The sequence below is a fragment of the Nerophis ophidion genome, linkage group LG21 (genome assembly GCF_033978795.1).
Source record: "Nerophis ophidion isolate RoL-2023_Sa linkage group LG21, RoL_Noph_v1.0, whole genome shotgun sequence".
Taxonomy (NCBI): Eukaryota; Metazoa; Chordata; class Actinopteri; order Syngnathiformes; family Syngnathidae; genus Nerophis; species Nerophis ophidion.
In genome coordinates this window covers 8,696,161-8,720,055 of record NC_084631.1, presented here as the reverse complement: position 1 = coordinate 8,720,055, position 23,895 = coordinate 8,696,161, and the positions used below count along the sequence as shown (strand labels likewise).

The window sequence follows — 23,895 nt, the reverse complement described above, 5'->3', positions numbered from 1 at the left end:
ATCCATTTTCTACCGCTTATTCCCTTTTTGGGGTCGCTGGCGCCTATCTCAGCTACAATCGGGCGGAAGGCAGGGTACACCCTGGACAAGTCGCCACCTCATCACAGGGCCAACACAGATAGACAGACAACATTCACACTCACATTCACACACTAGGGCCAATTTAGTGTTGCCAGTCAACCTATCCCCAGGTGCATGTCTTTGGAAGTGGGAGGAAGCCGGAGTACCCGGAGGGAACCCACGCATTCACGGGGAGAACATGCAAACTCCACACAGAAAGATCCCGAGCCTGGATTTGAACCCAGGACTGCAGGACCTTCGTATTGTGAGGCAGACGCACTAACCCCTCTGCCACCGTGAAGCCCATGTTCCATAAATATTGATGTTAAAGATTTATTTTATTGTGAAGAAATGTTTAGAATTAAGTTCATGAATCCAGATGGATCTCTATTACAATCCCCAAAGAGGGCACTTTAAGTTGATGATTACTTCTATGTGTAGAAATCTTTATTTATAAATGAATCACTTGTTTACTTTTCAGCAAGTTTTTAGTTATTTTTACATCTTTTTTTCCAAATAGTTCAAGAAAGACCACTTCAAATGAGCAATATTTTGCACTGTTACACAATTTAATAAATCATAAACTGATGACATAGTGCTGTATTTTACTTCTTTATCTCTTTTTTTTCCAACCAAAAATGCTTTGCTCTGATTAGAGGGTACTTGAATTAAAAAAATCTTCACATGGGGTACATCACTGAAAAAAGGTTGAGAACCTCGCACTGATACTGGAGTTGTTTTTAATCTCATTGTACCTGTGTATAGTGACAATAAAATACATTCTAGTCTATGAGAAACATGTTTAATGTATCATACAAATTTCTGTTACATAAAAGCCAATGATGACATTTTTTTCCTTTATTTTAAAAATGTATCAAAAAGCATCAAACATATTTTGATACAGTCATTGGTATCAATATCACACCAAAATTGATTAAAGGCCTACTGAAACCCACTACTACCGACCACGCAGTCTGATAGTTTATACATCAATGATGAAATATTAACATTGCAACACATGCCAATACGGCCGGTTTAGTTTACTAAATTAATATTGAAAATTTCCTGCCGAGTTTCCTGTTGAAAACGTCGCGAATGATGACGAGAATGATGACGCGTCTTTGTGACGTCTCGGGTTGTAGTGGACATATTAGCCCAGCACCACTTACGGCTAAAAGTCGTCTATTTTCATCGCATAATTACACAGTAATTTGGACATCTGTGTTGCTGAATCTTTTGCAATTTGTTAAATTAATAATGGAGACTATAAAGAACAATGCTGTTGGTGGAAAGTGGTGGATTGCAGCTGCCTTTTGTCAGGCTTTCCCCTGACAGTTTGTCTATGTTTTAGTTTTTTCCTCTGCATATGTCTGTTTCCTCTGTGTTTAGTATCTCCTGTCTTTAGTTCCTCTCTAGTGCTCTTATTTTGTCAGCTTCCTGTCTTGTTCTCTGAGTGCTGGGTTTCTCCTCAGCTGGGGCTGATTGGCACTTGGCCACACCTGTTACCAATCAGCCTGCTCCTATTTGTACCTGCTTTGTCTTGTGTCAGTTGCTGGATGATTGTATTGTATTGCCGTTGCCACATATCACTCTTGTCGTGCTACGTGTCGTTTTGTTACAGCTACTACCTGTCATGCTACATTTTGTCCTGGTCGTCGTAGCGGTAAGCTGTTTCTGTTAGCATTAGCCATTTCCGGTTTTTCCTGTTTGCTACCCGCTAGCTTCCACGCTAGGTCCTTTTTTTTGTTTCTTGCTAGCTTCTATGCTAAAGACCCTTAGTTTGTTATTCCGCCCATGTGCGCGCTTTTTGTTTGTTCTTGTTCTATTATTGACATTAAATCGTGTTTTCCCATTCAATGCCTGCCTCCTTCTCTGCATCATGGGGTTCATCAACTAATAACTCTGACACCTTTAGCACCGAAACACAGCCGGTGTTTCTTTGTTTGTTGTGAAGCTTTAACACAGAGCAGTCAAGCGAACATGTTTCTCTACGTCAACCAGCATGTTTTTGGATGGGAAAATTGTGGTGTTATTGTGAAGCGGATTATGGGACTTCCTCCTGCAGCTCAAAAAGGCAGCTGTGATCTTGGCTCCTCTCGGCTTCTCTCAGAGACACTGGCGTTCACCGCAGCCATCCGACTTTCAGGTATGACATTACAATCTCACTAAAACACTATTAAAACAATAAGAAGAGAAGGGATCTTCCAGAATTATCCTAGTAAATGTGTCTATTACATCTGAAACGGCCCCACTGCCGCCGTTGCCTGGAGCTGTCGCCTTTTTTTTTTTTATGTGCTTCACTCTAACTTTCCTTATCCACGAATCTTTCATTCTCGCTCAAATTAATGGGGAAATTGTCGCTTTCTCGGTCCGAATAGCTCTTGCTGCTGGAGGCTATAATTATAAACAATGTGAGGAGCCCTACAACCCGTGACGTCACGCGCACATTGTCTGCTACTTCCGGTAAATGCAAGGCTTTTTTATTAGCGACCTAAAGTTGCCAACTTTATCGTCGATGTTCTCTATTCAATCCTTTTCAGCAAAAATATGGCAATATTGTGAAATGATCAAGTATGACACATGGAATGGACCTGCTATCCCTGTTTGAATAAGAACATCTCATTTCAGTAGGCCTTTAATGTATCATACCATTTTCTGTTGCATAAAAGCCAATGATGACATTTTTTTCCTTTATTTTAAAATGTATCGAAAAGTAGCGAAACATATTTTGATACAGGCATTGGTATCGATATCACACCAAAATGCACTACGTATTCACGTGTTTGGGACGCAAGCGCAGAAGAGGGAATAACGTGGGGGACATCTAACTTCTTCACTAAATAATGCTGGAAGCTGGATATAACGCAAGCCGGTTGTTATGTCGGTTAGTGGACATTTAGTCCGGGTGCCTAAAAGATATGTTAATACAAAGTGGAGACAGTTTCGTGCAGGTTTTAGAAGTTGGACTCTTCTCGAGGGACTTCGCAACCACGGCGACGAGCGCGCGCTGACTTCCTGGAACTTGCCTCGTTGACAACAGAAGTCAACAGATGCTTTTTTAATGCCTTACTTAAAAAGTTAAGGGTTATGTTCAAGGCGCTGCGCAAGTTTGAGCTGCTGTTCGAGGGCAGCCGTCTTTAGCGCATCTTGAAGCGGGATGGGAGCAGCTAGCTAGCTATTTGAGGAGAGTATAACTTACGGATGTGAGCAGCGGTCTCATCTGTTCGCGCGCCTCCTCCATTTTCAAAACACGTCCTCCTTTCTGAGGATTACGATTTTTCAGACGTGAAGGTGATCAAATATAGAAGCGCATTAACGATTCTCTCCTCGCCTGCTTCTCTACAGAGTTTTTGGGGGTTTTGGACCATATAAACCCCCGGCGTGAAGACCCGCCTCCTTGTGACAGCCATGTCTTTCCACCAATCACAGCGCAGCAACGGCTTTGTTCCGCCAATCATCCTAACTTCAAGGCCTACTGAAATGAGATTTTCTTATTTAAACGGGGATAGCAGGTCCATTCTATGTGTCATACTTGATCATTTCGCGATATTGCCGTATTTTTGCTGAAAGGATTTAGTAGAGAACATCTACGATAAAGTTCGCAACTTTTGGTCGCTAACAGAAAAGCCCTGCCTTTACCGGAAGTAGCAGACGATGACGTCACCCGTTGATGGCTCCTCACATATTCACATTGATTTTAATGGGAGTCTCCAACAAAAAGTGCTATTCGGACCGAGAAAACGACAACTTCCCCATTAATTTGAGCGAGGAAAGATTCGTGTTTGAGGATATTGATAGCGACGGACTAGGAAAAAAAAAAAACGCGATTGCATTGGGACAGATTCCGATGTTTTTAGACACATTTACTAGGATAATTCTGGGAAATCCCTTATCTTTCCATTGTGTTGCTAGTGTTTTAGTGAGTTGAATAGTACCTGATAGTCGGAAGGGTGTCTCCACGGGTGTCTTGACGCGCAGTGTCTCAGGGGAGTCGACGGCAGCTATGGATGGCACAAACTCAGCTTTTCTCCGGTAAGAACTGACTTTTTAACCACAATTTTCTCACCGAAACCTTCCGGTTGACATTCAGTAGGGATCCATGTTGGCTTGACCGCGCTCTGATCCATAGGAAAGTTTCACCTCCAGTAATTTTAAACAAGTAATCACCGTGTGTTTGTGTGGCTAAAGGCTAAAGCTTCCCAACTCAATCTTTCTACTTTGACTTCTCCAATATTAATTGAACAAATTGCAAAAGATTCAACAACACAGATGTCCAAAATACTGTATAATTATGCCGTTAAAGCAGACGACTTTTAGCTGTGTGTGTGTGCAGCGCTCATATTTTTAACAGCCTGTGACGTCTTGCATACATGTCATCATTACACAACGTTTTCAACAAGAAACTTCCGGGAAATTTAAAATTGCAATTTAGTAAACTAAAAATGCCATATTGGCATGTGTTGCAATGTTAATATTTCATCATTGATATATAAACTATCAGACTGCGTGGTCGCTAGTAGTGGGTTTCAGTAGGCCTTTCATATTCTCTAATGCAGTGTTTTTCAACCTTTTCTGAGCCAAGGCACATTCTTTTTCATTGAAAAAATCCGGAGGCACACCACACGCAGAAAACATAAAAAAATGAAACTCAGCAGCCGATATTGACGATAAAAAGTCGTTCTCGCAATTGTGGACATTCATTTCAAGCATAACCAACCATGCATCACTATATAGCTCTTGTCTCAAAGTAGGTGTACCGTCACATCACAACGTGACTTATTTTGTGTTTTTGGTGTACACCCGTGTGTTGTGTTTTTGTTCTTATCTTGCGCTCCTATTTTGGTTTCTTTTCCTGTTTTGTTGGGATTTTCCTGTGGCAGTTTCATGTCTTCCTTGAACGCTATTCCCCGCACCTGCTTTGTTTTCGCAATCAAGACTATTTAATTTGTGCGGACGCCATCCTTCTTTGTGGGGACATTGTTGATTGTCATGTCATGTACGGATGTACTTTGTGGACGCCGTCTGCTCCACACGTTGTAAGTCTTTGCTGTCGTCCAGCATTCTGTTTTTGTATACTTTGCAGCCAGTTCAGTTTTAGTTTCGTTCTGCATAGCCATCCCTAAGCTTCAATGCCTTTTCTTAGGGGCACTAACCTTTTTGTTTCTTTTTGGTTTAAGTGTTTAGATACCCTTTTACCTATACATTGCCTCCCGCATATTGTGATCACGACAAACCAAGTTCCTGATATCTACAAAGCAATTAGCAATTTTTGCACTGTTTTAAAATTTAATAAATCAGAAACTAATGACATAGTGCTATATTTTACTTCTTTATCTCTTTTTTTCAACCAAAAATGCTTTGCTCTTGTTAAGGGGTACTTGAATTAAAAAAATTTTCACAGGGGGTACATCACTGAAAAAAGGTTGAGAACCACTGCTCTAATGCAAAGGTATTACTATATTTCTATTAGGGTTGTGCGGTATACCGGTATTGGTATAGTATTGTAATACTCAATCAATCAAAGTTTATTTATATAACCCTAAATCACGAGTGTCTCAAAGGGTTGCACAGCCACTACGACATCCTCGGCTCAGATCCCACACTAGGGCAAGGAAAAACTCAACCCAATGGGCTACAATGAGAAACCTTGGAGGGGACCGTAGATGTGGGGACCCCCCACAGAGAAGTCCCCAACTGATTCACAGATGAGTGTTCCACCCCGGGTCCCGACTTTGAACAGCTAGCACTACATCTGTGGTCACCTAATCTCCTTCATGGAGAGGGGGGCAAAGCAGAAAAGAGACGGCAGATCAACTGGTCTAAAAGGGGGTTCTATTTAAAGGCTAGAGTATACAAATTAGTTTTAAGATGGGACTTAAATGCTTCTACAGCGGTAGCATCTCTAACTGAGTACTGGAGCCTGAATAGAAAATGCTCTATAGCCCGCAGATTTATTTTGGGCTCTGGGAATCACTAATAAGCCGGAGTTCTTTGAACGCAGATTTCTTGCCGGGACATATGGTACAATACAATCAGCAAGATAGGATGGAGCTAGACCGTGTAGTATTTTATACGTAAGTAGTAAAACCTTAGTCGCATCTTACTAATTAATCATATTCGGTACTATACCGCCTCTAAAAAGTACTGGTCCAAACCCCATTGGTGGATCCACACCGAACATCCACTGTAATGATACCAAGTACAGGAACGTATCTAGTCAATACTACTATGATTACGTCGATATGTTTTGGCATCACAACATGTTTGGATTTTTTTTATTTATTTATATTATGTTTATAAACTCAGGAAATATGTCCCTGGACACATGAGGACTTATATGACCAATGTATGATCCTGTAAGGACTTGGTATTTGATTGATACCCAAATTTGTGGTATCCAAACAACAATAGAATAAGCAATTATTACATTTTACCAGAACTGTAGCTAGAATAATACCGCATGTCAGCAGACTAAATTAGGAGCCTCTGTTTGCTTACTTACTACTAAAAGACAAGTTGTCTTGTATGTTCATTATTTTATTTAAGTACAAACTTGCAATAAGGAACAAATGTTTAATGTACCGTCATTTTTTCTGGTTAAAATAAAGCCAATAATGCTCATTTTTGTGGTCCCCTCTATTTAAAAAAGTACTGAAAAGTCGGTGTTTCTTTGTTTGTTGTGAAGCTTTAATATGGAACAGAGCAGTCAAGCGAACATGTTTCTCTACCACATGTCAACCGGCAGGTTTCGGTGAGAAAATTGTGGTAATAAGTCGGCTCTTACCGTAAACATGAGTGGAGCTTGTACAGGAACGTATCTAGTCAATACTATTATGATTACATCGATATGTTTTGGCATCACAACATCTTTTTTGGATTTTTTATTTATTTATATTATGTTTATAAACTCAGGAAATATGTCCCTGGACACATGAGGACTTATATGACCAATGTATGATCCTGTAAGGACTTGGTATTTAATTGATACCCAAAATGTGGTATCCAAACAACAATGGAATAAGCACTTATTACATTTTACCAGAACTGTAGCTAGAATATGTTAAGCGAGAACATGAGCAGATATCAACATTAAATGAACAAGTAGATTAATAATACATTTTCTACCACTTGTCCTTAATCATGTTGACAAAATAATAGAAAAGAAATGACACAATATGTTACTGCATGTCAGCAGACTAAATTAGGAGCCTTTGTTTGCTTACTTACTAATAAAAGACAAGTTGTCTTGTATGCTCATTATTTTATTTAAGTACAAACTTGCAATAAGGAACCAATGTTTAATGTACCGTCATTTTTTCTGGTTAAAATAAAGCCAATAATGCTAATTTTTGTGGTCCCCTTTATTTAGAAAAGTATCGAGATATTTTTGGTACTGGTACCAAAATATTGGTATCGGGAAAACACTAATTTCCATCGTAATGTTTTTTTTAGTAATATTTGTTATCTCAAGTAAAATATCTAAAATGAAATGTTATAGCAAGCAGGCATGGCCGAGAGATAAGTGAACCCATAGATGCTTTATTACAAGTGGAATAAAGCAGCGCAGGCCATGAATGCAGCCTTATGAGAATAGTAATTGTTTCATATGGTAACTAACAATGTTTGGCTGTTTGAACAACTTATCTGTGATTAGCACCGTCATGTTTGTGTTTCCCTCCTGCTGACTGATTATTGCACCACAATGAGCTCATTGTTGTGTGCACAAAGCTCGCATGATGTCACAGTTCATTAATTACAGCTTACATTTGAAACCTTCAATCTTGCCCTCACCGGGCCGCCACGTGACCTTTGACCTCTAGCGTGACCTGTGTGTGAACTACCAACTAGTGCATCGATGCATTCTATTTCTAAGCATGTGCATTGAAGATAGAACTGATCAATGTAAGAAGTGAAATGCAAATGCTTTTACATTTTTTTTGTTAAAGTGGAACTGCCATTAACAATCCTTATGTAAAGGAAGATTCAAAACACGTTTTTACAAAAAAAATGTATTCTAAGTCGTAAAATACAGCAAGCACGAGGTGGCTAGCACTGCAGATAATGAGAATACACTCTTCTACCCAAAAAAGCATAAAAGAAAAACATCCAAAAAGCGCCAACGATACTCCTTTTACGTGTTGTGACCCGAATATTAGTATTAGCAATATTACTTTAAGCCAGGGGTCGGGAACCTTTTTGGCGGAGAGAGCCACGAAAGCCAAATATTTTAAAATGTATTTCTGTGAGAGCCATATAATATTTTTTTAACACTGAATACAACTAAATGCATGCATTTTTAAGTAAGACCAACATTTTTAGAGTACAATAAGTCTCTTATTATTTGTAATAAATGTTTTATTCTGAAGCTAACCAATAATAAATTAAATACTTCTTACCAATAATGCGACTTCTTGAACAGGTGCGGCAGAAAATGGATGGATGGATTAAAATGCATGTGAATGTTTTCCATTCTGAACGTTATTTTTAACAATGTGATTACCAGAAAAAATATTCATTACTTATTGTGTTAAGCAATGTCAGCTAAGATTTATCTGTGTCAGAGTTAGTTGGTGACGAACCCCAAGATGCAAAGATGGAGGCAGGCATGGAGTGAGAAAACATGATTTTATAAAGATACTAAAACAAGAACAAACCAAAGGGGTACAACAAAAGGCGCGCACAAGGCAGATAACTAACTAAGAGAGCTAGCATGGGAGCTAGAAAATAAAAGGAGCTTAGCATGGAAGCTAGAAAAAACAAAAAGGGGCCTAGCGTGGAAGCTAGCGTGTAGCGAGCAAGAAAACAGAAGTCGTTACTTGTAGAATGAAAACAAAACAGAAGCAGGGAACAAAAGACAGTAAGCTACAAACAGAAACCGAAATGTAGCTTACCGCTACGCTGCAATGACACGACACGAAACGACACGACAGGAGCGACAATACCGAAGTGACATCGACAATATTTCAGCACTGACTGGATGGGAAGACAGGTCTAAATAGGAGCGGGCTGATTGACACCAGGTGTGGCCAGGTGCCAATCAGCCGCAGCTGAAGGGACACAGCACTCAGGGAGAAAGACAGAGCGCTGACAGGAACTAAAGACTATATTACACAAACACACAGGAAAAACTAAAACACAAACACACTGTCAGGGGCAAACCTGACAATCTGAGAGCCAGATGCAGTCATCCAAAGAGCCACATTTGGCTCTAGAGCCATAGGTTCCCTACCCCTGCTTTAAGCGCTAACGCAGGAAAACTATTTTATTGGCACATTGATCACAGAGCGCGAACTAGCTTATGCTGCTATATTGACACATTGAGATGCTACATCGCCTCTAAGTGGATGAAAGTTAATTCTAGATCATAAATCATGCCTCTCACCTGGACAGTAGAAGGTTGTGTACATACCCGTGATACAAGAATATTGCCAACATGAGAAAGACGCGAAAATACACTTTTTTGCGAAAATCTTTTTTAAACCATCGTTAGGATTATGATTAATTCTTCATCTAAATGGGAAGATATAAACATCCCATCTGTCGGCGTCCCACTGAGAGCAGACATTGTACTGTAAGTGAGTGTTTTATTATGTTTGTAGATCTCGTTTAGCACTTAGCAATACTGCTACTTGATGCTTTGTGTTTCACTAAAGCTGGATCTGTTTAGCACACAGCTTCTAAAACGTGTAGATCATCCATCATTTTTTTTTCAATTATTAATTAATGTATTTATTTTTTATCCTGTCCAGCTACTCAGGCAAATGATATTGTTGACGTAGATTTACTTTACAAAACAGAAGTGTGGGATACTTCTCTTGTCGCCGTATTCATATTTGACTTTATTAAATGGATTTGTATTATTATTATTTGGCGCAGTCGGACTGGAGCAGGAGGGGATAGAAAGTGTGATGTATAAAGTGTAGATGTATAAAGTGTGATGTATAAGGTGTAGATGTATGAAATGTAAATGTATGAAGTAGAGATTTATAAAGTGTAGATGTGTGAAGTGTAGATGTACAAAGTGTATATGTATAATGTGTTGATGTGTGAAGTGCAGATGTATAAAGTGTAGATATATGAAGTGTATAATGTATAAAGTGTAGATGTGTGACGTGTATAATGTATAAAGTGTAGATGTATAAAGTGTCCATGTATAAAGTGTAAATGTGTGACGTGTATAATGTATAAAGTGTAGATGTATGAAGTGTATAATGTTTAAAGTGTAGATGTAAAAAGTGTAGATGTATAAAGTGTAAATGTATGAAGTGTATAATGTTTAAAGTGTAGATGTAAAAAATGTAGATGTATAAAGTGTAGATGTACAAAGTGTATATGTATAATGTGTTGATGTGTGAAGTGCAGATGTATAAAGTGTAGATATATGAAGTGTATAATGTATAAAGTGTAGATGTGTCGTGTATAATGTATAAAGTGTAGATGTATAAAGTGTCCATGTATAAAGTGTAGATGTGTGACGTGTATAATGTATAAAGTGTGGATGTATGAAGTGTATAATGTTTAAAGTGTAGATGTAAAAAGTGTAGATGTATAAAGTGTAGATGTATAAAGTGTAAATGTATGAAGTGTATAATGTTTAAAGTGTAGATGTAAAAAGTGTAGATGTATAAAGTGTAGATGTGTGATGTGTATAATGTATAAAGAGTTGATGTATAAAGTGCAGCTGTATAAAGTGTGATGTATAAAGTGTAGATGCATGAAATGTAAATGTATAAAGTGTAGATGTATAATGTGTAAATGTATAAAGTGTAGATGTATAAAGTGTAGATGTGTGAAGTGTATAATGTATAAAGTGTAGCTGTATTAAGTGTAGATGTATAAAGTGTAGATGTGTGTATAAAGTGTAGATGTACTGTATAAAGTGTAGATGTGTGAAGTGTAAATGTATAAAGTGTAGATGCATAAAGTGTGATTTATAAAGTGGAGATGTATAAAGTGTAGATGTATGAAGTACAGATGTATAAAGTGTAGATGTATGAAGTGTAGATTTATAAAGTGTAAATGTATAATGTGTAGATGTATAAAGTGTAGATGTGTGAAGTGTATAAAGTGTAGATGTATGAAAGGTAGATGTGTGAAGTGTAGATGTATAAAGTGTAGATGTATAATGTGTTGAAGTGTGAAGTGCAGATGTATAAAGTGTAGATGTATGAAGTGTATAATGTATAAAGTGTAGATGTATAAAGTGTGATGTATAAAGTGTAGATGTATAATGTGTTGATGTGTGAAGTGCAGATGTATAAAGTGTAGATGTGTGAAGTGTTTAATGTATAAAGTGTAGAGGTATAAAGTATAGATATATAAAGTGTAGATGTATTACATTGTAGGCATATGAAGTGTAGATGTATAAAGTATAAATGTATAAAGTGGAGATGTAATACATTGTAGATGTATAAAGTGTAGATGTATAAAGTGTAGATGTGAGAAGTCCAGATGTATAACGTGTAGATGTATGAAGTGTAGATGTATAAATTGTAGATGTACTGTATAAAGTGTAGATACAGTATATAAAGTGAAGATGTATAAAGTGTAGATGTATAAAAAGCAGATGTATAAAGTGTAGATGTATAAAGTGTAGATGTATAAAGTGTAGATGTATAAAGCGTAGATGTATAAAGTGTAGATGTATAAAGTGTAGATGTATAAAGCGTAGATGTATAAAGCGTAGATGTATAAAGTGTAGATGTATAAAGTGTAGATGTATAAAGTGTAGATGTATAAAGCGTAGATGTATAAAGCGTAGATGTATAAAGCGTAGATGTATAAAGCGTAGATGTATAAAGTGTAGATGTATAAAGCGTAGATGTATAAAGCGTAGATGTATAAAGCGTAGATGTATAAAGTGTAGATGTATAAAGCGTAGATGTATAAAGCGTAGATGTATAAAGCGTAGAGGTATAAAGCGTAGATGTATAAAGCGTAGATGTATAAAGCGTAGATGTATAAAGCGTAGATGTATGAAGTGTAGATGTATAAAGTGTAGATGTATAAAGTGTAGATGTATAAAGTGTAGATGTATAAAGTGTAGATGTATAAAGTGTAGATGTATAAAGCGTAGATGTATAAAGTGTAGATGTATAAAGCGTAGATGTATAAAGCGTAGATGTATAAAGCGTAGATGTATAAAGCGTAGATGTATAAAGCGTAGATGTATAAAGCGTAGATGTATAAAGCGTAGATGTATAAAGCGTAGATGTATAAAGCGTAGATGTATAAAGCGTAGATGTATAAAGCGTAGATGTATAAAGCGTAGATGTATAAAGCGTAGATGTATAAAGCGTAGATGTATAAAGTGTAGATGTATAAAGCGTAGATGTATAAAGCGTAGATGTATAAAGCGTAGAGGTATAAAGCGTAGATGTATAAAGCGTAGATGTATAAAGCGTAGATGTATAAAGCGTAGATGTATGAAGTGTAGATGTATAAAGTGTAGATGTATAAAGTGTAGATGTATAAAGCGTAGATGTATAAAGTGTAGATGTATAAAGCGTAGATGTATAAAGCGTAGATGTATAAAGCGTAGATGTATAAAGCGTAGATGTATAAAGTGTAGATGTATAAAGCGTAGATGTATAAAGCGTAGATGTATAAAGCGTAGATGTATAAAGCGTAGATGTATAAAGCGTAGATGTATAAAGTGTAGATGTATAAAGTGTAGATGTGCATGTGGATGATTTGACAGTCAAAGTGTTTATCGGTGGGATAATGATGCGATGCAAATATCGTGTTTGACTGACAAATGTTTGCCTCCATGTTGGTAGCAAGAACAGTCAAGGACGCTGAAGGCGAAGACGACTGGTTGGAAGGTAAGACGCCGCTTTAAGTTGATAAAATGACTCTTTAGGCAAAAACAAGACGTTTGAAAGGAAACAAGATGGTTTCAAAGTGATGACTGCTGGAGTCAGGCTAGAAGAAGTAGATGGACAGTTTTCTTTTCTTCTCGTAGATGTCACAATGTCTGCGTGGGAATTGTTCTACTTCTCCTTCTTCCACACCAAACTCCTCTAAGCAGGGCTTCATGGAGCTTGCTGGAACTGAAAAGTTGGCAGCACGCTGTTGTTAAAATTGTCTTTAATTAAGATAAAAATGTAATTATGAGACACAACTAAGGACTCTAACCCCACCTCTCATTTAGTCATCAACTCTGTATTTTTATATTACATTCTCAAACTTTTTCCAACAAAGTACCACCTCAGAAAAAACTCCAAGTACCACCACAATGACCAACATTCAAAACACAGTAGCGTGATAGGCCAAAGTATTCATTAAAAACAAGGCAGAGGTTTTATTTAACAAGTATATTTAATCTTTTTGGCCACTGTAAAATGTTCCCTCAGTTTGAACTGTAACACTGTGTTTGGATATTTAATTAAAATTGATTACTTGTTGTCAAAAAGCATGTTGTTTCAACGTTATGTCTGCGTTGCTCAACGTCAGGACCTAATTCAACAAGTTCTCAATGTTGTTTTGAATGTCTTGTGCATGCTGGGGTTCTGCTTTGACAATAAAGTTCCTTGAATCTTTGTTTCCTCCCATAGGATGTTGGAGCCTGCAGTACCGCTGCTTCTCCTGCTGGGGGCGATACAGCCTCGTGAGTCTTGCTCCACGGTGCCAAAGTCAATCTTAAAGGCCTACTGAAATGAGATTTTCTTATTTAAACAGGGATAGCAGGTCCAGTCTATGTGTCATACTTGATCATTTCGTGATATTGCCATATTTTTGCCGAAAGGATTTAGTAGAGAACATCGACGATAAAGTTCCCAACTTCTGATCGCTAATAAAAAAAACCTTGCCTTTACCGGAAGTAGCAGACGATGACGTCACCGGTGTGAGGGCTCCTCACATCCTCACATTGTTTATAATGGGAGCCTCCAACAAAAAGAGCTATTCGGACCGAAAAAACAACAATTTCTTCATTAATTTGAGCGAGGATGAAAGATTCGTGGATGAGGAAATTTAGAGTGAAAGACTAGAAATAAATAAATAAAGTAAAAAAAAAAAAGGCGATTGCATTGGGACGGATACAGATGTTTTTAGACACATTTACTAGGATCATTCTGGGAAATACCTTATCTTTCTATTGTGTTGGTAGTGTTTTAGTGAGATTAAATAGTACCTGATAGTCGGAGGGGTGTGTCCACGGGTGTCTTGAGGCCAGTGTCTGATGGAAGTCACGGCAGACACAAGGATGGCGCAAACTCCACAGATCTCCGGTAAGAGGCGACTTTTTAACTCAATTTTCTCACCGAAACCTGCCGATTGACAAGTGGTCGGGAACCATGTCCGCTTGACCGCTCTGATCCATAGTAAAGCTTCACCTCCGGGAATTTTAAACAAGGAATCACCGTGTGTTTGTGTGGCTAAAGGCTAAAGCTTCCCAACTCCGTCTTTCTACTTTGACCTCTACATTATTAATTGAACAAATTGCAACAGATGTCCAGAATACTGTTTGATTGCGCGATGAAAAGATACGACTTTTAGCCGCAAATGGTGCTGTGCTAATATTTCCTGACAGTCCGTGACGTCACTCGCACGCGTCATCATTCCGCGACATTTTCAACAAGAATCTCCGCGAGAATTTAAAATTGTAATTTAGTAAACTAAACCGGTCGTATTGGCATGTGTTGCAATGTTAATATTTCATCATTGATATATAAACTATCAGACTGAGTGGTCGCTAGTAGCGAGTTTCAGTAGACCTTTAAAGGATCCCGTGTTCATACCCGCACAGTGACAATTTGAATTATTGCTTTGCAGAATCATCTGAGGCAGAAATCAGTAGGGGTTTGAACTTCCTGGTGGTTTTTCCAGAGAATGTGGCCTACTTTTACCCCGAAGGCCCTCAGAACCAGGTGCAGGTGACTGCTCTGTACCGCGACACTCACGTCACGGTTAACACATCCAGCCAAGTAGAGAGTCGGACTCTGAGCGCCGCTGAAACTCAGCGCTTCTTCTTCTACCGCCAAGACGAACTGCGCCGGAAGCATGTGTCCAACAGGGTGGTCCGGGTGAGCAGCACCAAGGTCATCGTGGTCCAAGCCCTCAGCCTTAAGGCCGACAGCGTCCAGAGCGCTCTGGTTCTGCCCATAAAGAGACTAGGCACTGAGTACTTCATCCCGCCGATACCCAGAATCCAAGGCACCACTGATCCGGCCGACGCAGTCAGCGTCAACGTGACGGAGCGAGGCCCCTTCAGGCTTGTCGTCGTCAACGCGGACAAACAAAACAAAGTCATGCTGGAAGGTGATGACATCGCAGAGTCAGAGCTGGAGCCGTATCACGCCGCTCAGTTTTGGCTGACGGTCGACGACGCTTGGACGGTCCTGAGGGTCCAACACCCGGCGGCGGTGCTGTTCAGTCACACGTGTGCCATGATTCACAATTGTAGCTGCTCTTTGCTGTACGCCACGCTGCCGCCTGCCACACAGCAGAGGAAGACTTTCTTCATCCCCATGGCACTCTCCAGGGACCAAACCTCCCTGCTTCTGTCCCAGGAACAACGGTCCACAACAGAGGACTTGGACCCAAACACCCCTCTGGTGGAGATCACTGGAAACGTCCTCCTCCACCGGCCTGGCATGCTCCTCCCACTCATCTCGGAGGCTGACTTTGCTTCCTGTTACGTCGTCACCGCCATTCCAAGCATTCAGAACTCTGCAGTGATCGTGGTCCACAAGGACCTCACTGACGGGGTCCATGTTGGAAGAGATGCTGCAGAGAACGCTGCGTGGGAGAATCTAAAGGGGACGGATCACGTCTCCACAGTTGTTGAGTTGACGTCGGATACCGCCATCTGGCACAGTTCCCACAAAATTGCCGTCTACTACATGGGAGAAAGGGGCGGTGCTCTGTTTGGGAATCCGGCGCCTGCCGTCAGTCAGACCTCAGGTGAGTCCAGAAGGTAAGACAGGAAGACCACTTGTGTCTTTATTTGGACATCTGTGTCCTCAACAGATCCCAGAGGCTGCGTCCTGTCACCTGACATTCTAGAAGTTGGCCAAGAGGCGGTAAGCTGGCAGGAGTCCGTCAAGTACTGCCGAGGCAAAAACCTGCAGCTGGTCAGCTTGTCCACGCTACCGCTGCAGAACTACGTCCACGCTAAAGTCCAGCAGGTACAAGACGTCGACCTTAGGCGGGCGTGGATCGGCTTGCGTCGTAGTTGGCTGACTGGAGAGTGGTACTGGCTCAACAAGGCGCCAGTCACCGACACCAGATGGAAGGGGGCGGAGCCAAGCAGTGCACAGGGCAGCCAGTGTGGGACCGTGAGTCTAGAAGCGGGTCAGGACTTTAGCTGGAGCGATGACGACTGTTGCCAACCAGTCCGTCCCATTTGCTACCGTGAACCGGTTCTCTTCCCCGTGCAGTAGATCTCATGCTAGTGTGTACATGTATGTGTGTGTGTGTGTGTGTGTGTGTGTGTGTGTGATACCTGATACCTTAAAGGCCTACTGAAACCCACTACTACCGTCCACGCAGTCTGATAGTTTATATATCAATGATGAAATATTAACATTGCAACACATGCCGATACGGCCTTTTTAGTTTACTCAATTGCAATTTTAAATTTCCCGCCAAGTGTCCTGTTGAAAACGTCGCGGAATGATGACGCTTATGTTGACGCGTGCTTGTGACGTTATTGGTTGGAGCGGTCATTTTATCCCAGCACCACTCACGGCTGAAAGTCTTCCGGTTTTAATCGCATAATTACACAGTATTCTGGACATCTGTGTTGCTGAATCTTTTTTTCAATTTGTTCAATTAATAATGGAGACGTCAAAGAAGAATTCTGTTGGTGGAAAGCGGTGGATTGCAGCTGTCTTTAGCACCGAAACACAGCCGGTGTTTCTTTGTTTGTTGTGAAGCTTTAATATGGAACAGAGCGGTCAAGCGAACATGTTTCTCTACCACATGTCAACCGGCAGGTTTCGGTGAGAAAATTGTGGTAATAAGTCGGCTCTTACCGTAAACCAATCAATCAATGTTTACTTGTATAGCCCTAAATCACTAGTGTCTCAAAGGGCTGCACAAACCACAACACAAACCACTACCACATCCTCGGTAGGCCCACATAAGGGCAAGGAAAACTCACACCCAGTGGGACGTCGGTGACAATGATGACTATGAGAACCTTGGAGAGGAGGAAAGCAATGGATGTCGAGCGGGTCTAAAATGATACTGTGAAAGTTCAATCCATAATGGATCCAACACAGTCGCGAGAGTCCTGTTCAAAGCGGATCCAACACAGCAGCGACGGTCCCTTTCACAGCGGAGCCAGCAGGAAACCATCCCAAGCGGAGGCGGATCAGCAGCGCAGAGATGTCCCCAGCCGATACACAGGCAAGCAGTACATGGCCACCGGATCGGACCGGACCCCCTCCACAAGGGAGAGTGGGACATAGGACAAAAAGAAAAGAAACGGCAGATCAACTGGTCTAAAAAGGGAGTCTATTTAAAGGCTAGAGTATACAAATTGGTTTTAAGGTGAGACTTAAATGCTTCTACTGAGGTGGCATCTCGAACTGTTACCGGGAGTACTGGAGCCCGAACGGAAAACGCTCTATAGCCCGCAGACTTTTTTTGGGCTTTGGGAATCACTAATAAGCCGGAGTCTTTTGAATGCAGATTTCTTGCCGGGACATATGGTACAATACAATCGGCAAGATAGGATGGAGCTAGACCGTGTAGTATTTTATACGTAAGTAGTAAAACCTTAAAGTCACATCTTAAGTGCACAGGAAGTCAGTGCAGGTGAGCCAGTACAGGCGTAATGTGATCAAACTTTCTTGTTCTTGTCAAAAGTCTAGCAGCCGCATTTTGTACCAACTGTAATCTTTTAATGCTAGACATGGGGAGACCCGAAAATAATACGTTACAGTAATCGAGACGAGACGTAACAAACGCATGGATAATGATCTCGGCGTCTTTAGTGGACAGAATGGAGCGAATTTTAGCGATATTACGGAGATGAAAGAAGGCCGTTTTAGTAACGCTTTCAATGTGTGACTCAAAGGAGAGAGTTGGGTCGAAGATAATACCCAGATTTTTTACCGTGTCGCCTTGTTTAATTGTTTGGTTGTCAAATGTTAGAGTTGTATCATTAAATAGAGGTCGGTGTCTAGCAGGACCGATAATCAGCGTTTCCGTTTTTTTGGCGTTGAGTTGCAAAAAGTTAGCGGACATCCATTGTTTAATTTCATTAAGACACGCCTCCAGCTGACTACAATCCGGGGTGTTGGTCAGCTTAAGGGGCATGTAGAGTTAGGTGTCATCAGCATAACAGTGAAAGCTAACACCGTATTTGCGTATGATGTCACCTAGCGGCAGCATGTAGATGCTGAAGAGTGCAGGGCCAAGGACCGAACCCTGGGGAACTCCACACGTTACCTTAACGTAGTCCGAGGTCACATTGTTATGGGAGACGCACTGCATCCTATCAGTAAGATAAGAGTTAAACCAAGACAGGGCTAAGTCTGACATACCAATTCGCGTTTTGATACGTTCTAATAAAATATTATGATCGACGGTATCGAAAGCAGCGCTAAGATCGAGGAGTAGCAACATAGATGACGCATCAGAATCCATCGTTATCAATAGATCATTAGTCATTTTTGCGAGGGCTGTCTCTGTGGAGTGATTTGCCCTGAAACCGGATTGAAAGGTTTCACATAGATTGTTAGACGCATGGATAATGATCTCAGCGTCTTTAGCGAATTTTAGCGATATTACGGAGATGAAAGAAGGCCGTTTTAGTAACGCTTTTAATGTGTGCCTCAAAGGAGAGAGTTGGGTCGAAGATAACACCCAGATTCTTTACCGTGTCGCCTTGTTTAATTGTTTGGTTGTCAAATGTTAGAGTTGTATTACTAAATAGAGCTTGAACATAAACATGAGCGGAGCTTGTGCCATTCTTCCTGCAGCTGTCTAAGAGGCAGCTGCGACTTTCTTGGCTCCTCCATGGCTTCCCTCAGAGACACTGGCGGTCACCACACCCCTCCGACTTTCAGGTATGACTTTATAATCTCACTAAAACACTAGTAACACAATAAGCAGATAAGGGATTTTCCAGAATTATCCTAGTAAATGTGTCTAATAACATCTGAATCGCTCCCACTGCCCTGTCTTTTTGTTTTCTTTTTTCTAGTCCTTCACTCTCACTATCCTCATCCACAAATCTTTCATCCCTGCTCCAATTAATGGGGAAATTGTCGCTTTCTTGGTCAGATTTGCTGGCACTGCTGGTGTCCATGATTGTAATCAATGTGCGGATGTGAGGAGCCCTCACACCCGTGACGTCACGTGCACATCGGCTTCTACTTCCGGTACAGGCAAGTTTATCGTCGATGTTCTCTGCTAAATCCTTTCAGCAAAAATATGGCAATATCGCGAAATGATCAAGCATGACACATAGAATGGACCTGTTATCCCCGTTTAAATAAGAAAATCTCATTTCAGTAGGCCTTTAAGACCTTGTCCTGGACATTCAGTTGACAGCTACTGTAGGGCTTTTAGCTCGATGCCTAGCACTCTCACTCTGAGGACCCATGCTTTGAGCCTCGGCAGGACCAGGCAGATTCTTACATGTGCGTGTACAGAGAGAGATTAAATGAGGATTAAAAATCTTTATTGGACTTGTGTGGGTACCAAGTTCGGGGTGGGTCACTTGTTCCACAGTGCTCTAGCCTGAATGAGCCACACCCCCAGCCCCACCAGCAGGATGGCCTTCGACCCTAGAGACAAGGACAGAAGCAGCAATAGAAAGGGTGGTACCCCGGTGTCAGTTGGCAGGGTCCGTGGGGACAGCAGATACATCATGGCCTTGTCTTTGCCAAGCGGGTTGGAGGCGCTGCAGGTGATCTGCTGTCCGAGTTCCACGCCTGGCAGTTGGCTGACGGTGAGGTAGCTGGTAGCCTCGCTCGGAGTTGTAACTGCAGAACCTTCCAGAAGGCGGTCCGGACTTAGCCACTGGATGTCGGGCAGCGGCGAGCCTTGGACCTGGCACAGAGCCGTGTAGCCAACGTCCTCCCCCCCCTCCACCCACAGAGACATAATGCTGGGAACAGCTGTAGCAAACAGACAAAAGTGAAGGACGGTGTCGTCTTCAAGGGGACTTCAGGTCCTCACCACTTACCCTCTACTCTCAGAAGGGTCCCCATCTTGTCCTCAACGCTCACGTCCTCGGGACCCTCCACCTCTATGCCGCAGTAGTAGCGGCCGCTGTCCTGCAGGGCGGCGCCGTTGATGCGCAGCGACAGATCGTGCTCGCGCGGGTCGCCCTCGAGTCGGTACCGCTGGTCCTGCTGCGGTCCGGGCTCGCAGGCTGGGGCCCCCGCCCGAGTGGAACAGCGGTAGACGACTTCGTCGTGACCCTGCCGCCACAGCACCCGCACAGAGGAATGCTGGGAATGCGGCGGGTGGAGGAAGGTGCACGGCAGCACCGCAGGGTAACCCTCCATGGCCCGCACCTCCGCCTGCACGCGCACGGCCCAGTCGCTACTCTTAGAGCCTGTGTACATCCACGCATTGATCTATCGGCCTATCATGAATAAATACACACACTTTAGAACAGGGGTCACCAACGAGGTGCCCGCGGGCACCAGGTAGCCCGTAAGGACCAGACGAGTCGCCCGCTGGCCTGTTCTAAAAATAGCTCAAATAGCAGCACTTACCAGTGAGCTGCCTCTGTTTTTTTTTATTTTTTTTTATTCACTAGCAAGCTGGTCTCGCTTTGCTCGACATTTTTAATTCTAAGAGAGACAAAACTCAAATAGAATTTGAAAATCCAAGAAAATATTTTAAATACTTGGTCTTCACTTGTTTAAATAAATTCATTCATTTTTTTACTTTGCTTCTTATAACTTTCAGAAAGACAACTTTAGAGAAAAAAATCAACCTTAAAAATGATTTTAGGATTTTTAAACACATGTACCTTTTTACCTTTTAAATTCCTTCCTCTTCTTTCCTGACAATTTAGATCAGGGGTAGGGAACCTGTGGCTCTTTTGATGACTGCATCTGGCTCTCAGATAAATATTAGCTGACATTGCTTAACACGATAAGGAATGAATAATTCCGCTGGTAATCACAGTGTTAAAAATAACGTTCAAATTATAAAACCTCATGCATTTTAATCCAACCATCCATTTTCTATCGCACCTGTTCAAGAAGTGCATCGATGTATCGGTTGGGGACATCTCTACGCTGCTGATCCGCCTCCGCTTGAGATGGTTTCCTGTGGACGGGACTCTCGCTGCTGTCTTGGATCCGCTTGAACTGAACTTTCGCGTCTGTGTTGGAGCCACTATGGATTGAACTTTCACAGTATCATGTTAGACCCGCTCGACATCCATTGCATTCGGTCCCCTAGAGGGGGGGGGTTGCCCACATCTGAGGTCCTCTCCAAGGTTTCTCATAGTCAGCATTGTCACTGGCGTCCCACTGGATGTGAATTCTCCCTGCCCACTGGGTGTGAGTTTTCCTTGCCCTTTTGTGGGTTCTTCCGAGGATGTTGTAGTCGTAATGATTTGTGCAGTCCTTTGAGACCTTTGTGATTTGGGGCTATATAAATAAACATTGATTGATTGATTGATAGATGGTAAGAAGTATTATATTTATTATTGGTTAGCTTTAAAATAACAATGTTATTAAAAAGAATAAGAGACTTATTATACTCTAAAAATATTGGTCTTACTTAAAAATGCACGCATTTAGTTGTATTCATCCATCCATCCATCCATTTCTACCGCTTATTACCTTTAGGGTCGCGGGGGGCGCTGGTGCCTATCTCAGCTAAAATCGAGCGGAAGGCGGCGTACACCCTGGACAAGTCGCCACCTATATGGCTCTCATGGAAATACATTTTGAAATATCTGGCTTTAAGGGCTCTCTCAGCCAAAAAGGTTCCCGACCCCTGATTTGGATCAATGTTGAAGTATTTTTTTTTTTTTTTTGTAAAGAATAATACATGCATTTTAATTTAATTCTTCATTTTAGCTTCTGTTTTTTTTGACGAAGAATATTTGTGAAATATTTCTTCAAACTTATTATGATTAAAATTTAAAAAAAATTATTCTGGCAAATCGAGAAAATCTGTCGAATCAATTTTAAATCTTATTTCAAAGTCTTTTGAATGTCTTTTAAAATTTTTGTTTTGGAAAATCTGGAAGAAATAATGATTGGTCTTTGTTAGAAATATAGCTTGGTCCAATTTGTTATATATTATAGCAAAGTGCAGATTGGATTTTAACCTATTTAAAACATGTCATCAAAATTCTAAAATCAATCTTAATCAGGAAAAATTACTAATGATGTCCCATAATTATTTTTCTTATTTTTTTTCAAAAAGATTCGAATTATTTTTATATTAATTTTTTTCGGTTGAATTTCAAATTTTAAAGAGTCGAAATTGAAGATAAACTATGTTTCAAAATTGTATTTACATTTTTTTCGTGTTTTCTCCTTTTTTAAACCGTTCAATTAAGTGTTTTTTTTCATCATTTATTCTCTACAAATAACCTTCCGTAAAAGAAAAAAAAAGTACAACGGAATGACGGACAAAAATACCAATTTTATATACATATAGATTTATTTATCAAAGGTAAATTGAGCAAATTGGCTCTTTCTGGCAATTTATTTAAGTGTGTATCAAACTGGCATTAATCAGTACCCAAAAAGTAGCTCTTGGTTTCAAAAAAGGTTGGTGACCCCTGCCTTAGAAACACACAATAACAAACACACTAGCACTGATACAATGCAGGTGTGTAGTTCAACTCACCTTCACTAGCAGCAAACAATAACGCAACGCACAAGACAACCTCCATGGCGCACCAGTGTGTGTGCGTGTGGGTGTGTGTCTTTCCACTGTGACTTTTGAGGAAGCTTTGTCTGCATGAAACATCGCCACAAGACACATGAGTCAAAAGGTCAAAGGAAGTGTTGTTGACGAACCGGGTTCTTCAGGTCCACTTTGAAACTACAACGGTCAACACGGTGAATGCAGTATTGGTTATATTTTGGGCCATATTTGTATATGATAACTGTCAGACGGCACAAATAGGCAAAAGTGGCTACAGTAGTCAAAATTGTACTGAAGTAAAAGTACCGTCGCTTTAGAACAGGAGTTCTTTACCTTTTTCCCACTAATGGCCGGCCACTGCAAAATTAAATTATGCGGGGGCCTATTTTGATATATTTCATTTTTTAAAAACTATGTTTTTTTTTACGTTTAGGGCACGGGGGCTGGCCAGGGTCTTGGTCATAATAATGTTAAAAATAAATAAAACTAAGATTTTTTTTTTTAATTCACACTTACAGTGGGGCAAAAAAGTGTTTAATCAGCCACCGATTGTGCAAGTTCTCCCACTTAAAATAATGACAGAGGTCTGTAATTTTCATCAGAGGTACACTTCAACTGTGAGAAACAGAATGTGAAAAAAAAATCCAGGAATTCACATTGTAGGAATTTTAAAGAATTTATTTGTAAATTATGGTGGAAAATAAGTATTTGGTCAACCATTCAAAGCTCTCACTGATGGAAGGAGGTTTTGGCTCAAAATCTCACGATACATGGCCCCATTCATTCTTTCCTTAACACGGATCAATCGTCCTGTCCCCTTAGCAGAAAAACAGCCCCAAAGCATGATGTTTCCACCCCCATGTGGTGTTCTTGGGATGCAACTCAGTATTCGTCTTCCTCCAAACACGACGAGTTGAGTTTATACCAAAGAGTTCTATTTTGGTTTCATCTGACCACTTGACATTCTCCCATGTGCTCTCTGGCAAACTTCAGACGGGCCTGGACATGCACTGGCTTAAGCAGGGG

At 40.8% G+C, this 23,895-nt stretch overlaps 3 protein-coding genes across 11 annotated transcripts in view; 1 reads left to right on the top strand and 2 right to left on the bottom strand.

The window, feature by feature from the left end:
* The window catches only part of LOC133539676 (sodium bicarbonate cotransporter 3-like), a 62,688-nt gene extending 59,241 nt beyond the window's left edge, over positions 1–3,447 (bottom strand). For 5 of the 8 annotated variants that reach the window (XR_009803469.1, XM_061881758.1, XM_061881759.1 and 2 more), the window contains exon 1: positions 3,260–3,446. Coding sequence is in view for 5 of the 8 variants with exons in the window: in XM_061881758.1 (XP_061737742.1) it covers positions 3,260–3,301 (42 nt within the window). In the remaining 3 variants the exon portion in view is untranslated. Of the gene's footprint in view, positions 1–3,259 lie in introns of all 8 variants that reach the window. The other 3 variants (XR_009803467.1, XR_009803468.1, XM_061881762.1) reach the window with 2 other exon arrangements.
* LOC133539677 (IgGFc-binding protein-like) lies at positions 2,880–18,086 on the top strand. 2 transcript variants are annotated; one of them, XM_061881764.1, is made up of 5 exons: positions 2,880–4,092; positions 12,840–12,884; positions 13,617–13,669; positions 14,836–15,966; positions 16,033–18,086. In XM_061881764.1, the coding sequence occupies exons 3-5, from the start codon at positions 13,618–13,620 to the stop codon at positions 16,443–16,445; spliced, it is 1,596 nt and encodes a 531-aa protein (XP_061737748.1). In that variant the 5' UTR covers positions 2,880–4,092; positions 12,840–12,884; position 13,617; the 3' UTR covers positions 16,446–18,086. The 2 variants fall into 2 exon arrangements, with proteins under 2 accessions (XP_061737748.1, XP_061737749.1); XM_061881765.1 differs by lacking the exon at positions 2,880–4,092 and adding an exon at positions 8,101–9,631.
* Positions 18,087–19,682: 1,596 nt separating this feature from the next.
* On the bottom strand, positions 19,683–22,938 carry si:dkey-11p23.7 (V-set and Ig domain-containing protein). The gene is made up of 3 exons (XM_061881768.1): positions 22,849–22,938; positions 20,207–20,581; positions 19,683–20,138 (listed from the first exon to the last, which is right to left on the bottom strand). The coding sequence occupies exons 1-3, from the start codon at positions 22,892–22,894 to the stop codon at positions 19,735–19,737; spliced, it is 825 nt and encodes a 274-aa protein (XP_061737752.1). The 5' UTR covers positions 22,895–22,938; the 3' UTR covers positions 19,683–19,734.
* Between the last annotated feature and the right edge of the window lie 957 nt (positions 22,939–23,895).

What these genes read in the sequence shown, in the direction of transcription:
- LOC133539677 (XM_061881764.1), top strand. Translation starts at nt 13,618, where the DNA reads ATGTTGGAGCCTGCAGTACCGCTGCTTCTCCTGCTGGGGGCGATACAG. An exon ending in GCTGGGGGCGATACAGCCTC is followed by an intron (nt 13,670 to 14,835) that starts GTGAGTCTTGCT and finishes ATTGCTTTGCAG; the next exon opens with AATCATCTGAGGCAGAAATC. An exon ending in TGCCGTCAGTCAGACCTCAG is followed by an intron (nt 15,967 to 16,032) that starts GTGAGTCCAGAA and finishes TGTCCTCAACAG; the next exon opens with ATCCCAGAGGCTGCGTCCTG.
- si:dkey-11p23.7 (XM_061881768.1), bottom strand. Translation starts at nt 22,894, where the DNA reads ATGGAGGTTGTCTTGTGCGTTGCGTTATTGTTTGCTGCTAGTGAAG. An exon ending in ATTGTTTGCTGCTAGTGAAG is followed by an intron (nt 20,582 to 22,848) that starts GTGAGTTGAACT and finishes GGATGTACACAG; the next exon opens with GCTCTAAGAGTAGCGACTGG. An exon ending in GACCCTTCTGAGAGTAGAGG is followed by an intron (nt 20,139 to 20,206) that starts GTAAGTGGTGAG and finishes TGTTTGCTACAG; the next exon opens with CTGTTCCCAGCATTATGTCT.